This window comes from Trichosurus vulpecula, chromosome 7 (genome assembly GCF_011100635.1).
Source record: "Trichosurus vulpecula isolate mTriVul1 chromosome 7, mTriVul1.pri, whole genome shotgun sequence".
Lineage (NCBI taxonomy): Eukaryota > Metazoa > Chordata > Mammalia > Diprotodontia > Phalangeridae > Trichosurus > Trichosurus vulpecula.
Window position 1 is genome coordinate 219901389 of NC_050579.1, and position 16881 is coordinate 219918269.

General features: G+C 38.3%; 1 protein-coding gene across 1 annotated transcript in view; it reads left to right on the forward strand.

Annotated features, from left to right (window-relative positions):
- Positions 1-16881, forward strand: part of KHDRBS2 (KH RNA binding domain containing, signal transduction associated 2) — an 886124-nt gene that overhangs the window by 646623 nt on the left and 222620 nt on the right. The window contains exon 5 of the mRNA XM_036767560.1: positions 12067-12194. Within this exon, the coding sequence (XP_036623455.1) occupies positions 12067-12194 (128 nt within the window). The remainder of the gene's footprint in view (positions 1-12066; positions 12195-16881) is intronic.

Sequence of the window (16881 nt, forward strand, 5' to 3'; positions counted from 1 at the left end):
CCTCATTTGAAAGTTTCTTGTCTTATGGTTTTCATTCATTAGTAAAGAATTTTTTTAAATTTTCTTCAAATTGTCTATTGAATCTTTATTTTATCTTTGCCCCTCTCAACAGAATGTCCTTCCTAATCATTTTTGTGCCTCTTCACAATTCTCTATTTTTTTTTCAAATTCAGTGAACTTTTATATTCAGACAACATATCTAATTTAAGCTTACTATAGTAGATGGTGTAAAATGTTAGTTTCAACTTAGTTTCTTCCAAAATTCTTTCCTTTTCCCTCCAAGCAGTTGTTATTTAAAAGGGAATGTATGTTCTTGGGTTTATAAAACTCTGGACTACTGTTCTTAATTGATTCTATTTTTTGTTATATAGTCTGATCAACTTTTCCATGTTTTAAACCAATACCACATATTGTAATAACCACTGCTTTATAATATATTCGAAGTCTATAAATAATTTGCCCATTTCACTCATACTTTTTCTTGTTAATCCTTTTGAGGTTCTTCTTGGTCTTTTATTATGCCAATTATTTTTTTTCTTATTCCTGTTTCTATAAAGTATTCATTCATTAATTTGATTTACATATACCAAATCTATAAATTAATTCAAGTAGTATCATATTTTCCATCATATTAGAGCAATACCTGGCCATATCTCTATTATCAAGACTTCTTTGGGAATGGGAGATGGGGAAATAATTTCTCCTATGAGCATTTATAAAAATCTTACATTGTAATTTGAATGCTACCTGAAAACCTACAGTGTTTTTGTGGGCAAAAAAAAAGGAATATTTTATTCATATTGTAGTCATTTCTGATGCAATTTCTCCTATTTTTACCTCCCTTTTTAATTTTTGTTCTTGTTCTACGAATAAATGTTAATTATTATTGTAAATTTATTTTGGCACCCTGCTAATGAGATGAATCTGTTAACTCACTGGGATTTTCTAAATAGATGGTAATGTTCTGTACAAAACAGTTTCATTTTCTTTCATCTTCATCAATGTTTCACTATTTAATTTTGTTCTCTTGTTCTATAGTAGATTTCCTAGTATATGCTAGGATTTCCAGAACTATATCAAAAAACTTTGGAGAAAGGGAGCACCTTGTTTTATCCATTTATGTACTGCAAAAATAAAAATAAAAATAGTGCTTCCCTACTGCAAAGAAGGCTAGTTCTTAACACTAGATACTGTATAGGGTTTTGATTATGCTACAGAAGGAGCACTTCACCCCTGTTTTTTGAGTTTTTAATATAAGTACTCTATTCTGTTAAAAGATATTTTCTGTAACTATTGAAATAATCATTTTTTTTACTATTTTTGTTGTTTATATGTTTGATTATACAGTGTTCTTAATACTGATGCATACTGGCATCCCTGGTATGAATAAAAATTTGACAGGATGGTAGGGCAGTCAGTTTAAAGACAGAAAGAATCTCAGAGGCCATCTACCGCAACTCTTTTATAGATTAAGAAACTGAGGTGGAGAGAGGTTAAGTGACTTCTGCTGGATCACACACCATATAAGTTTTAGAGTTAGGATTTGGAAATGGTGAAATCTAGATTGGAAAAGGAGAAACAAGTCAGGGAAGCAAATTAACTATACTTTTTCTCATAAATTTGAACCAGTGCCTCATATATCTTAGGAAAGAGAACTTTATCTGAGGAATTTTTCTGCTAAGATTTTTTCTCTTTTGTTTCTCTTTTGACCTTGCCTTTAATTTACTCATTCAAAAATATTTTAATTTTTGTCATAAAATTATCCATTTTATCTTCTGTGATCTTTTCTAGTCCATCCTATCCACAGATCTGTTAGGTATTTTTCCTTCTTTTTCTCTACTTTCTTTATGATGAAACCTTTTATATTAGATCATGTGCCATTTGGGGCTTACCTTTCTATAAGGTGTGAGGTGCTCATTTAAATCTACTGTCTTCCATACTTATATCCAATTTCCCAACAGCTGTTGTCAAATAGTGAGTCACTATACCAGTAGCTGGGGTGTTTATGCCTACTGAATACTAAGCCGCTAGATTCAGTTTCTGTGCATTGTGTATCTAAACTGTTCCACTAATTGATCTCTCTAAAGATATGAACAGACATTTCTTAAGGAAAGAAAAGCAGGCTATCTGTGGCCCTAATAAATTTATACATACATACACACACACACACACACACACACACACTCCAAATAGCAACTAATTAGAAAATGCAAATTAAAGCAATTCTTAAATTCAGACATATCCTTCAAATTGCCAAAGATGAAAAAAAAAGGAAAATAATAAATGTTGGAAGGGCTATGGAAACATAGGCACATAAGTGTATTATTGGTGGATATGTAAATAGGTATAAACGTTCTGGAAAGTAATTTGTTGCTATACACAAAAAATTACTAAACAGTACATGTTCATTGGTCCAACTACACTACTGCTAGACTTGTGCTCAAAAGAAATCAAAGAAAAAGTAAATGGCCCTTTATTTATGAGAAAATTTATAGCAGCAATTTTCTTGCGGCAAAACAGTAACAAGCGGAAGCTGAGAGGATGTCCATCAAATGAGGAACAACTGAATAAATTGTGGTACATGAATGAGAAAGAATACTATTGTTTTAAGAAATCAGGAAATTGATGATTTTAAAAGACATGGAAAGATTGACATGAACTAGTACATAGTGAAGTAAGCAGAATCAGAAGAACAATTTATACTCTGACAGTCACAGTATAAAAATGAACAACTTCTAGTTGAGCTATTATTACTGCTACTTGGTAAAGTCTATGATAGCTGCAACCAATTCTGATCTTAACTTTGTATGTTCCCAGTTGTTCCCCATTACTACTCCAAGGTTCTTCCCCTACCTCCATTACTCAGTGATCTTTTCTCCTTCGAGATTCACACAGTTCATATCCACTAAACAATCTAAATCTTGGTAGCTGTTATCTACTGAACTCCCTGGCTCTCTCCTTCAATGAGTTTAGTACCTAGCTTACAATTTTCCTCTCCTTAACTCTTGCCCTTATACTTGAGGACTTCTTCATGCATAGTGCTGACTCTCCCTCAAATACCCTAAATACACTTCCTCTGCCTACTCATTTCCCGTGAACTACTGCTCCACCCTACTTCAGCCATGCACAAAGATAGTCACAGCTTTGATCTCCTGATCACCCACAATACACCAATCTCCTTGTTCAAGAATTCCAAAATCCACTTATCTGACCATAATCTACTGCATTTCAAGTCTCCGCCTGATTTCCCTTACCAAAACATGTTCTTTACTTTCACCATGACCTCCAATCACTTGACTACCTCAATTCTCTCCCAGGTCATCATCCTTGAAGTAGTCACTGTATCCTCTTTTCCTCATCTTGACTCTTTGGTAAAGCAGTCCAACTCTACATCATCATCTTCTTTGGAGTCTCTAGCCCTATTATCATATTGGTGATTGTACTTTGCCAAGCCTCAGTCTTGGATCACTTCCTTCATCTGCAACTTTTGTGCCTACACACATGCTGCTGAACAAAAGTGGAAAAGAACATGCAACTGTTTTAGTTTGGTCCAGCAAAAATTTATCTTACACAACCTTAACTGGGCCCTCACTGATGCTAGGAAATCCTATTATACTTTCCTTACCAACTCACTATTTTTTCCACAACAATTCTTCTAAACCTTTTCATCCCTACTCAAACATATCATGGCTCCCTATTTCAATAATCTTGCTAGCAGCTGCTGCAGGGGTGTAAGATCCACCACCAACCGGCACCCGGAAAGCTGCCAACACAGGTTCTTTGATCTGCTTTACCAAGGAAAGTAACTTTAAGGGATTATCAATCTCAGTTTAATCAAACATACAAATATCATTCACTTAGTTCAGGGGGAAAAGCCAGCACCCTGAACTTCAGAGCAAATACAAACAGAAATTACAAATATCAACAGACAGACCATATCTGATTCAAATCACAATTCATAATTACCAGAGAAGAACCAACATCTGGGTTGCAAAGCTGGAGGGCAGTTTGCAGCTTGCCCAGAGTCTCAACACTCCTTCCATGAGTGTGCTCCAAAAATCAAATGCCAAGCTCTCCTCAATTATATCCAGTTTGGAGCCCTGAGGGTTCTGACCTCACCCAGGCTGGGTCTGGGAAAGTTCACATCATATACAAGTCAATGACTCCCAATTGTCTCAGTGCTGAGAAATACTCCAAAACAAAAAGATCCCACTTCATCTGCCCCATTCAAACAAAGGCCAGAATCATTAAAGGCACTTAAGAGAAGCAAAACAAAAAGTCCCACCTTAATTACTATTATACTCACTCTCTCCCCTACCACTCAATTGAGAATCTTTCCTCATATTTTGCAGGAAAGATAAAAGAGGCTATCTACCAAGAGCTTCCTTTCCTACCCTCTTCTTCATTTCATATCATCCATATCCCTTTTGCTACTATTTCCTTCTTCACCTGTACTTCACATGAAGAGGTAGCCTTACTCATTACAAAGGCTAACCCCTTTACCTTCACAAATGATCCCATTCAATCCTATCCCCTCCAACCAGTTGTTGCTTCTGTCACCAGATGGTGATCACTTATTTTCAATTTCTTCCTTTCTACCGGTTGCTTCCCTGCTGACTACAAACTTAACCATCCATCCTCTTGGAGGACAGCTAATTCAAAGGCTCAGAAAACGGAGTTTCATCTGCAAGAGACAGTAACTGGGTTACCATTGTTGGATCTTGTAGTGCATGGAAGGGAGTAATGTACAAAAAATGACTGTAAAGTTAGGGAGGGAGCAGGTTATGAGGAGCCTTAAATGTAAGACAGAGGAATTTTTATTTAATTCTGATGATAATAGGGAGCAATGACCCTCTTTATTGCCCTTTGGGCCATTCGTAAATTTAATGCTTCTGAAACTTTCTTATACCATGATTCGTTGTTCTACAATCATTGTTAACTACACTAAATATTGTTGTTAAAAAGACGGGCCCTCATTCAAGGTTGGGGTCAACACTGTATAATTTCCTAGGATTGTTTTATTCTGGGCCCAGTTCATTGTGTATTTGTGACACAATGAATCTATTATTAAATAAATATTTATTGAATGTCTATTGAGTGTGGCATGAGTGAAGTCTGACAAGGAAAAAGTAATCTTTTAACATAAGTAATCTTTTATTGATGACAAATTACTGTGAACTTGCTCAGCTTCCCTGACACTCCCAAAGATATATAACAATTTAGCCCATTTAATTACTATTTCTTAACCCTTTGGTTTTGATGAAGGGAGGGAGGAGTTCATAAAGTTATCTTTGTATTAGTGAGTGTAGAAAAACCAAATGATGCCTTTTCAACAATTCAATTTGTAAAAAGAATTATTATTAATTTCATTTATATACTCTATATATTTCTTAAGAAAATATTTTTGTATATATTTCTGTATTTCTTTTTTTTATTTATTTAACATATTTAGTTTTCAGCATTGATTTTCACAAGACTTTGAATTACAAATTTTCTCCCCATTACTACCCTCCCCCCACTCCAAGATGGCGTATATTCTGGTTGCCCTGTTCTCCAGTCAGCCCTCCCCTCTGTCACCTCACTCCCCTCCCATCCCCTTTTCCCTTCCTTTCTTGTAGGGCAAGATAAATTTCTACGCCCCGTTGCCTGTGTATCTTATTTTCTAGTTGCATGTAAAAACATTTTTTTTTGTTTTTGAAAATCTATTTTTAAAACTTTGAGTTCCAAATTCTCTCCCCTCTTCCCTTCCCACCCACCCTCCTTAAGAAGTCAAGCAATTCAACATAGGCCACATGTGTATCATTATGTATAGCCCTTCCACCATACTCATGTTGTGAAAGACTTACTATATTTTGCTCCTTCCCAACCCATCCCCCTTTATTAAATTTTCTCCCTTGACCCTGTCCCCTTTCTAAAGTGTTTGTTTTTGACTACCTCCACCCCCATCAGCCCTCCCCTCCATCATCCCCTCCCATTTTTTTTATCTTCTTCCCTCTTCTTTTCTATGGGGTAGGATTCCCAATTGGGTATGTATGGTATTCCCTCCTTAGGCCAAATCTGATGAGAGCAATGTTCACTCATCCCCCCCCTACCTGCCCTCTCCCCTCCTCCCACAGAACTGCTTCCTCTTACCACCTTTATGCGAGATAATCCACCCCATTCTATCTCTCCTTATCTCCCTCTCTCAGTATGTTCCTCTCTCATCCCTTAATTTGATTTTATTTCTTTTAGATATCTTCCCTTCATCTTCAACTCACCCTGTGTCCGCTCTCTCTCTCTCCCTCTCCATATATATATATACATACATAGATATATACATACATACACATTCACCCATATATATACATAAACATATGTGTATGCATATTCCCTTCAGCTACCCTAATACTGAGGCTTCATGAATCATACTTGTCATCTTTCCATGTAGGAGTGTCAACAAAACAGTTCACCTTTAGTAAGTCCCTTGTAATTCTTTTTCTTGTTCTTTTTCTTGATTACCTTTTCATGCTTCTCTTGATTCTTGTGTTTGAAAGTCAAATTTTCTATTCAGTTCTGGTCTTTTCACTGAGAAAGCTTGAAAGTCCTCTATTTTATTGAAAATCCATATTTTGCCTTGGAGCATGATACTCAGTTTTGCTGGGTAGGTGATTCTAGGTTTTAATCCTAGCTCCATTGACCTCCAGAATATCGTATTCCAAGCCCTTCGATCTCTTAATGTAGAGGCTGCCAGATCTTGGGTTATTCTGATTGTGTTTCCACAATACTCAAATTGTTTCTTTCTGGCTGCTTGCAGTATTTTCTCCTTGATCTGGGAGCTCTGGAATTTGGCAACAATATTCCTGGGAGATTTCTTTTTGGGATCTATTTGAGGAAGCGATCGATGGATTCTTTCAATTTCTATTTTGCCCTGTAGCTCTATAAGATCAGGGCAGTTCTCCTTGATAATTTCTTGAAAGATGATATCTAGGCTCTTTTTTTGATCATGGCTTTCAGGTAGTCCAATAATATTTAAATTATCTCTCCTGGATCTATTTTCCAGGTCAGTGGTTTTTCCAATGAGATATTTGACATTGTCTTCCATTTTTTCATTCCTTTGGTTCTGTTTGATAATATCTTGATTTCTCACAAAGTCACTAGCTTCCACTTGCTCCAATCTAATTTTTAAAGTAGTATTTTCTTCAGTGGTCTTTTGGACCTCCTTTTCCATTTGGGTAATTCTGCCTTTCAAGGCATTCTTCTCCTCATTGGCTTTTTGGAGCTCTTTTGCCATTTGAGTTAGTCTGTTTTTTAAGGTGTTGTTTTCTTCAGTGTATTTTTCAGTATTTTTTTGGGTCTCCTTTAGCAAGTCATTGATTTGTTTTTCATGGTTTTCTCTTATCCTTCTCATTTCTCTTCCCAATTTTTCCTCTACTTCTCTAACTTGCTTTTCCAACTCCTTTTTGAGATCTTCCATGGCCTGGGACCAGTTCATGTTTTTCTTGGAGGCTTTTGGTGTAGGCTCTTGTAGTTTATTGACTTCTTTAGGCTGTATGTTTTGGTCTTCTTTGTCAGCAAAGAAAGAATCCAGAGTCTGAGACTGAATCTCTGTGCGTTTTCGCTGCCTGGCCGTATTCCCAGCCAACTAACTTGACCTTTGAGTTTTTCAGTGGGGTATGACTGCTTGTAGACTAGAGAGTTCTAAGTTCCACGTTTGGGGGGGAGGTGACAGCTCTGCCACACCAGCACTGCTCCTTCCCCAACCCCCAACCCGAACTGGGCTTAGATCTTCAGCAGGCTGTGCCTGGGACCGGAAGTAACAACACCCTTGGCTGCCCCACCTCCGCTGCCCCCAGGGCTGGAAGCCAAACCTCGAATTCCTTCCACTCACACAGCTTTTCCCACTAACCTTCTCAGCAGTCTTTGGTGTTTGTGGGTTGAGGAGTCTGGTAACTGCCGCAGCTCACTGATTCAGGGTGCTAGGGCCCCCTCTGCCCGGCTTATGGTTTGGATGGTCCACGCTGCTCAGGCTGGGCTCTGCTCCACTCCGTTTCTAGCTCCCAGCTCCCAGCTCCCAGGTACGTGTGGGATAGACCTCAGCCAGAAACCATCAAAGCTGTCCTGGGCTGGAGCCCTGCTTCCCTCTGCTGTTTTGTGGGTTCTGCCGTTCTAGGATTGGTTCAGAGCCATTTTTTATAGGTTTTTGGAGGGACTCGGTATAGAGCTCACGCTAGTCCCTGCTTACCAGCTGCCATCTTGGCTCCGCCCCCTATATTTCTGTATTTCTTAAGAAATATAGCTTAAAATATATATATTTTGACTGCTGAAACCTCACAAGATATCTTGAAGTCTATGGGCTATGTTTCTTTTTTAAGAACTATGCCTTAAATCTAAATCATTCGAGCCCTCATTGATTGGCCAACAATTGGTTCCAGCCTAACCCTTTTTGGTTCGTTGTTTAGGTTCTTATTGCTCAGTGTCTGAGTACATGTAGCACTTGTTTCTGCTTTCCCCAGAAACCCTCAGGGTCTTCCTCTCCCAGAACGATTATTTTTTTGCCTCATTTCTTACCTTGCCTTAGTCACTGAATGGGCATTGCAGTCAGACTGAGACCTGTTGTAAAGACCTTAGCTTAAGAAGATCAAGGTCTCCCACTGCATCCAGGGACATCTCCAGTCATCCTAATCTATATCTTGCTACTGGATTCAGATGGCTTCGAAGGAAAAACTGAAGCTGGTGACCTTGCATAGCCCCACCTAGCTAAATCCAATTCATTTTCAAGTCATGACATCACCTTCCTGATGCCATGGTCCTCTTCAAGAATGAAGGACAAACAACAATAATCCTCAGGTCTTAGCATAATGCCTAGCACAAAGTAGAAACTTAATAAATGTTTATTGACTATCCTCACAACAAACCTGGTGCTATTATTAGCCCCATTTTACAGTTGAGGAAATTGAGGCAGGCAGAGGTTAAATAACTTATCTAGGGTCACATAGCCAGTATGTGTCTGACACTGTATTTGAACTTAGGTAATCCTAACTCCAGGTGCAACATTCTATCTGCCATTGCCACCTGTGTTGGTAATCAAAATGGGCTCCTTAGCACTTAGTTCAACAAGTGCCCTTGAAGAGTTTGGCCTTTGTTTCCTTTGATTAATTCAGTGTCTTACTAGGTGCTACGCTCCAGGCCCAAACCCCTATTAGGTGTAAAACCTTAGTGGGTGTGGATTGGTAACTAAGGTGGGGCCCAAGTTTGGGCTAACTCCAGGGAGGGCCTAGTTTACCTATCTGGGAGAGCAGAGGCTTTTAGACCATGTGGGTTTAAGTCCGCCTCTCTGTAAGGATTCTAGGTCACGTTGGTGAGTCTCATGTGTGACTCACCCCTGAAGCTGAAAAAGATATAAAAACCAGGGGTTGGCTGTCTGTTCTTTGGAGCTTTCTTACCCACAGCAGTGGTGGCTCACGTGACTCTGGGCCAGCCCTTGTTCTGAGCTCCCGGGCTGAACCTAGATGTTGGTATCTATGAATCTGTATTGGGTCTGTCTGTTGATGTTTGTAATTTGTTTGTATTTTGTTCTGAAGTTCAAGGTGCTGGCTTTTTCCCCTGAACTAAGTGAATGCTGTCTGTACACTGGATTAAAGTAAACTTGTCAACCCCTTCACCTTGCTTTCCTTATTTAAGCAGATCAAAAGAACCTGTGCTGTTGGCATCTTTCCGGGGGCTGGCTGTGGGTGGATCTTACATCCCCACAGAGGCTACTAGCCAGATTGTTGAAACACCACCCAGCTGCCAATATATGTACTGTAGAGTAATGGTACAAGGGGTTGGTTATAAACCACAGATAGACCTGGTCTTGATTTGAATTCCTCTTATTATATCCTTGGCTGATCCTCAGCTTCCCTCGACAAGGGGAATTTGATATTCTCTGATACAGAAATCTTTCCATCTTCTCTAATTAGTCATTTTAGTGGTTTGTGGGCTTAAAATTTCATTTTTATGTTCAGTCATTCCATTGTGATAATTCTACCTACCTCCTACTCCTAACAGATTGATATAAATGTTTTCTTTATCTTTAGTTCAATTGCTGTTTAGATGTGAAAACTAGAAGGTAAAAAGTGAATAATATTTGACTTGGTTAGAAATCCTAATTATCTAGTGTATGGACATACTGTCAGCCAACTGTGTAAGAGTCTATTTTCATTATCATCAGATCCTCCAGGAAGTAAACAAAAAAAACCCCAATATTATTGCAACTCAAAAAAATAAGTTCTGTGAAGTGAAACTATATTTTTATAAAAACTATTTCTGGAAGACAAGTTTAAGAAATATGATGACAAAACTCAATTTTGAACCCTTTTAAAAGAAGAAGAAAGACAAATGTTTATTTTTATACATGTGTGTTTATCTCCTCATACTACCTTACACCATTCCTGTATAGGCAATAAGTACAAACTTAAAAGGTGTCCCAACATCCAAACACACACACACACACACACACACACACACACACACACACACATGCACACTGTGCTTTCCAAATATAAATGTCATAGATTTAGATCTAGAGAGATCTTAGAAGCCAGTAGGTTAAATACCCTCATTTTACAGATAAGGAAATTGAGGCGAAGTAACTTTAGAGTCATACAACTAATAATTATTTGAGACAAGACTTGAACTCAGGCCTTTTGAGTCCTCAAATCTACCATCTTATGATATCATCTTGTCTCTAAAGTATTCTGAAATAAAAATTAATACTTTAATGCTAAAATTATATTTTGTGATATTGACAAAACTGTAAATCTATTGTTATCAAGAACCACAGTGATATTGTCTAAGTAGGTTTTTGATATTTATTACTTACCTGCTTTCTTTAATGAATAAAAGGAACTCAAACACTGTAATCTATTGATTCTTGTGGTTTACAAATTTCTTAAAACCAAGACACCAAGCAAATAAATGGGCTTAAAATTTCATTTTTATGTTCAATAATTCTGTTGTGATAATTCTACCTACCTCCTACTCCTAACAGATTGATATCAATGTTTTCTTTTTCTTTAGTTCAATTGTTGTTTAAATGTGAAAGCTAGAAGGTAAAAAGTGAATAATACTTGACTTGGTTACCACTAATAATTTTTTAAGTTTCTTAAACATTCTTTAGCTAATGGTAAATAGAACTATAACTAAAATAGGACAGTCAGTGCTTTATACCCAGGCACCAAAATTAAGAGAATGCAATAAACAAAACAAAACAAAGAATTAATTTAAATTTTTGTTCAATTTTAACCAATAACACAGTATCTGACACATAGCACTTAATATTTGAAATTCTTGGTTTTTTTCAATGTGTTTTTTAGAATTTCTTGTATTTTCCCTTTGCCATCACTTTTACTGGTTTGGTGTCATAGGAAGTAGTTAGTGAGAAAAAAAATGTCTCTCCCATTTGCTTGTAAGTGCTGTGCTATGACATATCCTGTTTCAAAAAAAAATCAAATTTTTCATTTTTTTTCAAATTTAATATGTTGCATCTCTTTTTAAGGTTTGTACTTTTAAGAAAAGTTTATTTGTTAATTAAAATTTAGTTATTACATTATAGTTATTTTGGTTTTATTGATGGATAAAATATTCTTTATGATTCAATAAGTGTTTTCATTAATACAAAAAATTAAAAATGCTTCAGTTCACTTCCTAATATGTATTTGTCTTTGCTTACTATGTGACCATGGATAAATGAACTCCCTGAGTCTCAGTTTCCTCATTTATAAAATGAGGATAATAATAGCTAGTGTTTCAATGAAGATATCTGGAAGAGAACTTATAGGTCATCTGGTAGAAATCAGCTTTGGAAGCCAAAGGCCAGTGAACTTAATTGCCTTGCCCCATGTGTAGTAAATGCCAGAACCAGGGTATGAACCTAAATTCAGTGCTCTGTTCACTGTACTACACCCCACAGAATTGTTATTATTACTGTAAGATGCTATAAAATAAAAACGTTTAGGAAATGTACAAATTATTTCTATGGTGGTTTATGTTTTACAACTCTAGGACCCTCACATCAAATACCATTATTTTTTGTATTCTTTCTTTCAGGATTACAATGATGAAATTCGCCAGGAACAATTACGTGAGTTATCTTATTTGAATGGCTCAGAGGACTCGAGTCGTGGAAGAGGTATTAGAGGAAGAGGAATCCGGGTACCTCCTACAGCTCCTTCAAGGTACATTTGTTCACTCTGCAATCATAAGTGAATTTAAAAACTGACACATAGTCACTATGTGACTCTGGACAAATCTCTAAGACTAAAAGTGCCATCAGTGGTATAAATTGCGGAGAAGGTAGCAACCTGCATTAGGAGAGGGAGTTTCCTGACACAGGAGTTCCCTGTATACATGAAATCACAGATCCAATCTCAGCCTCCCATCTGTACATGCAGAGATGTCCCAATCTGTGTCAGGTTCAGTCTTCCCAGTAAGAGCTAGAAAAAAAGATTCAGAAGTCATACACTAAGTACACTCCTTGCACCTAGCAGACCACATTCATCTCCAGGAATTCCATACCATATGGAGGCATAAAAATATTTATTAAGTGCATGTTATATGTCAGAAAAAGGGCAGCTAGGTGATGCAGTGGATAAAGCACTGGGCTTGGAATCAGGAAGACCCATCTTCTAGAGTTCAGATCTGGCCTCAGATACTTATTAGCTGTGTGACTCTGGGCAAGTCACTTAATCCTGTTTGCCACAGTTTCCTTATCTGTCAAAAATGAGCTGGAAAATGAAATGGCAAGCCACTCCAGTATCTTTCCCAAGAAAATCCCAAAGGGGATCATGAAAGAGTCAAACATGACTGAAAAAAGACTGGACAACAAATGAGCCAGGCCCCGGGCTAAGCTCTGGGGGTATAAAAAAGAGGCCTCTATGAACTTGCATTTTACTCAGGCATACGATATATGTCCCCAAACTATGTGTGTCAATTCTGATGTCAGATTCTTAAGCTCCTTCTATCTGCCTGCAACTTCTATAGGCATTAGGGGTTCAAAGACAAATAGGAAACAGTCCCTGCTCTCAAGGACCTTACAAATGGGCAGCTAGGTGGTCCAGTAGAGAGAGTGCCAGGCCTGAGATCAGAAAGACTCCTCTTCCTGAGTTCAAATCCAGCCTCAGATACTTATTAGCTGTGAGACTCTGGCAAGTCACTTAACCCTGTTTTCCTCAGTTCATCATCTGTTAAATGAGGTAGAGAAGAAAATGCCAAACTGTTCCAGTATCTTTGCCAAGAAAACCACAAAAGGGACCATGGAGAGTTGGACACGACTGAAAAACAACTCGACATTCAACGTATACCAGACACTGTGCTAAGGGATTTGCAAAGATTTCATTTGATCCTCACAGTAATCCTGTGTTATAGATACTACTACGGTCACCATTTTATAGTTGAGGAAACTGAGAAAGACAAACGCTAAGTGATTTTCTTCAGGGGATACAGCTAATAAGTATCTGAGGCCGGATTCAAACTTAGTTCTTCCTGACTCAAGGCCCAATACTCTATCCAATGCACCATACAGCTAGCTAGATCATCACTGGAAATATGAGGAAAAAATTCTTGTTATGCCGTGCCTTATTGTGCTAGGTGTGCCAGTAAAGATGTGGTAGTGGGAGGAATACTGAATTTGCTTGTATCTGAAACTGTTAATCAGTATAGATTTAATAGATATATTGACAAGCAATGTTGGAAAGCCGGAAGAAATGCTCTTTTCACATATTGTCACTTAAATCCCTTAGAAATTCAAGTATATTACATATTGTACAGTTATCAGCAACCAAGCCAATACTGCTGATATTATAATTTTGATATCATGCTACTGTGCTTGGGGCGTATACAGGTGTTCAAGGACTGCCAAGCCCTTTCCGTGATTGCTTTCCACCTTTGGTGTCCACTTGCTACCTAACTCCTATCTGTGACTCCATGAAGCTGTAGCATGCCTAACAGCCACATCTCAATAAACCATTGCAGCGAATGTGCTAAACCAGCTTGAGGGGACCCGAGGGGCATTAAATCTGTTGGTGAGTTGGGGTGTCTACACTGAGCATATGAAGACTTCCCCTGGTGCAATGGGTGGATGAGAATGATTTGTTCCAGTGTCCATGAAGACAGATGAAGCAGACATTGTGGAGTGCTTAGAGTTTGATTAGACTTTGAAAAAGCCAAGGTCATCATGGCATCCTGGGACATTGCCAGTAGTCTTGACTTTTATCTTGCCACTGGACTTTGATGACTCTGGACTCCAATGACTTGAACAGGGAGTGAGACTGACAATTTCATATACCTCTACATCACTTCAATCAATATGCATGAGTCAAAAGACATCACCCATACTATTTTAAATTTTTACTTACCTCAAAGGTCCATGGTGGTGGATGAGTAACAAAGCAGCTGATGTGGATACATTGGGAGCTCTAATCATTGCCCTGAACACAGGTGGCACAGGTTATAGGGTTGTTTTCTCACTGCACCGAAGCAGCAGTGGGATTCTGCAGCCCCTAGGGTGTCTCAACAGCTTTTTTGAAGGACCACACTGCTCGCCCCCTAGCATGAGGAAGGAGCTAGAAAAAAGTGCCCTAAAAATTGTCTGCTTCACCTAACCTAACTCTGGCTCACTTGTTGAGGCAGGTGGTACTTATTGAGGGGGTCCTACTCTGTAGCTGAAACAGAAAAAATGAACGAAAAGTTTTGCAAAAATTATTCTCATGCTTATGGACAACATGAAATCTAGTAGACCTGAAAGACAAACAGCTCTTGTTGTGAGGGAACTCAGCAGGAATTGCATTCAGATAGCAACCTTGAGTGAAACAAGATTAGCAAATGAAGGTCAGCTTGCCAAAGCTGACAGGCTCATGATAATGCAATTACCACTTGTAGGAAAATACCATGCCACCATCATCAGTGTGTATGCTCCCACCACAATGAACCCTGATGAGGTCAAAGAAAACTTTATAGAAACCTGGAGACCTTAATCATCAGTGTGCCAAAAGAGGAAAAGCTTGTAATTCTGGGTTAAACACCAGAGTAGGCACAGACTATCAAACATAGCAGAGAGTCCTTAGGAGGAATGAAGTCAGAAACAGCAACAGCAATGGTCACTCGCTACTGAAAACTTGTGCATCTCATGACCTTCTCATCACCAACACTGTCTTTCATCTACCTAAATGTAATAAAACTCCATGGATGCACCCTCACAGCAAATACTGGCATTTAATAGACTATGTTACTGTAAAGAGAAGAGACAGACAGGATGTGAGAATAACAAAAATGATGTGTGGTTCAGAGTGCTGGACCAATCTTAGGCGTATCCTCTCTAAGATAAATATTCACGTTCAACAAAAGTGGTCCCAAGGCAAGACGACTACCAGAAGTCTTAACGTGAACTGATTATAGTGCTTCTCCCTGCATCAACAGTTTGTTGCTAACTTGGAGGGAAAGATGAGCCAACACACAGTTGACAACAGTGGGGCAGAAAAGGAGTAGGCACCTCTCAGAGATTTGGTATACAGCATTGTATTTACTCATCTGGGCCAGGACACTTAACAAACATCAGGATGGTTTGACAAAAATGATGAGTGATATTCATAAGCTGCTAAATGAAAAACAAGAATTCCACAGGGCTTACCAGGCAGGATGGTTTATCTGTCTAAGAAGTCAGCATATGACTCCATCAAAAGTAAAGTGAAGGGGCAGTTAGGTGGCACAGTGAGTAGAGCACAGGCCCTGGAGTCAGGACCTGAGTTCAAATTTGGCCTCAGCCACTTGACACATGTACTAGCCTGTGTGACCTTGGGCAAGTCACTTAACCCCAACTGCCCTGCCAGAAAAACAAAAACAAAAAATAGTAAAGTGAAAGTTGAGCTTGGAGAGATATAGGATTCTTAGCTAAGTAAAAAAAGGCAGATGAAATTCAGTTTCATGTGGATAGTAACAATCCAAAGCACTTTTTGATGCTCTGATGGCTCTGTATGGGTCAAAGATCTATTCTGCATCACAAGTACTCAGCACTTATTGAAGCCACATTGATTATTGATAAAAGCATGATCCTGGAAAGATGGTTTGAACACTTTCATAGCATTCTCAAAATACCAGTGCCACTAGCCATAAAACTCAGGTTGAAGTCACTTCCTCTCTAGTTGAATTTCCAACTGAAAAAGAGGTTTTGAATACCATTAGGTAACTGTTGATGATTCTATTCTTGCTGAGATTTACAAAGCAGGGGATTCACTGCTCATACAAAAGCTAACTGAAATCTTCTGGGTTATATGGAAAGAGAAGGTTATGCCACAGGAGTTGAAAGATGCCTCCATTGTCCATCTCTATAATGGAAATAGAAATAGCTCGTCCAGTGAAAATCACAGGGGGCTGTTTCTTTTAGTCATTGCTAGCAAGATTATTCCCAGAATCCTTTTCACAGGCTAATTCTTCACCTAGAAGATGATCATATACCCAAGAGCCAGTGTGGCTCCAGAAAGGGCTGAGGAACAATGTGGTATTTGCTGCCTGACAACTCCAGGAAAATGCCAGGAGCAGAAGAGAGGTCTTTATGTAGGTTTTTTTTTTGTCTGATCAAAGCCCTTCATACTGTCAGTCATGAGGGCTTGCAGAAGATTATGGCAAAATTTGGTTGCCCAGAGAAGTTCATCAATATTTTATAGCAGTTCCAACACATTACGCTCGAACAGATTCTGGATAATGGGTGGTGCTCCTGCATTTTCCCAGTTATCAATGGAATGAAGCAGGGATATGTGCTTACTTCCATACATTTTAGCATGATGTTTTCAGTGATGTTGTCAGACACTTTGAATGAAGACAAAAATGGTATTATGGTCAGTTACCACATTGACAATAAATTATTTAACT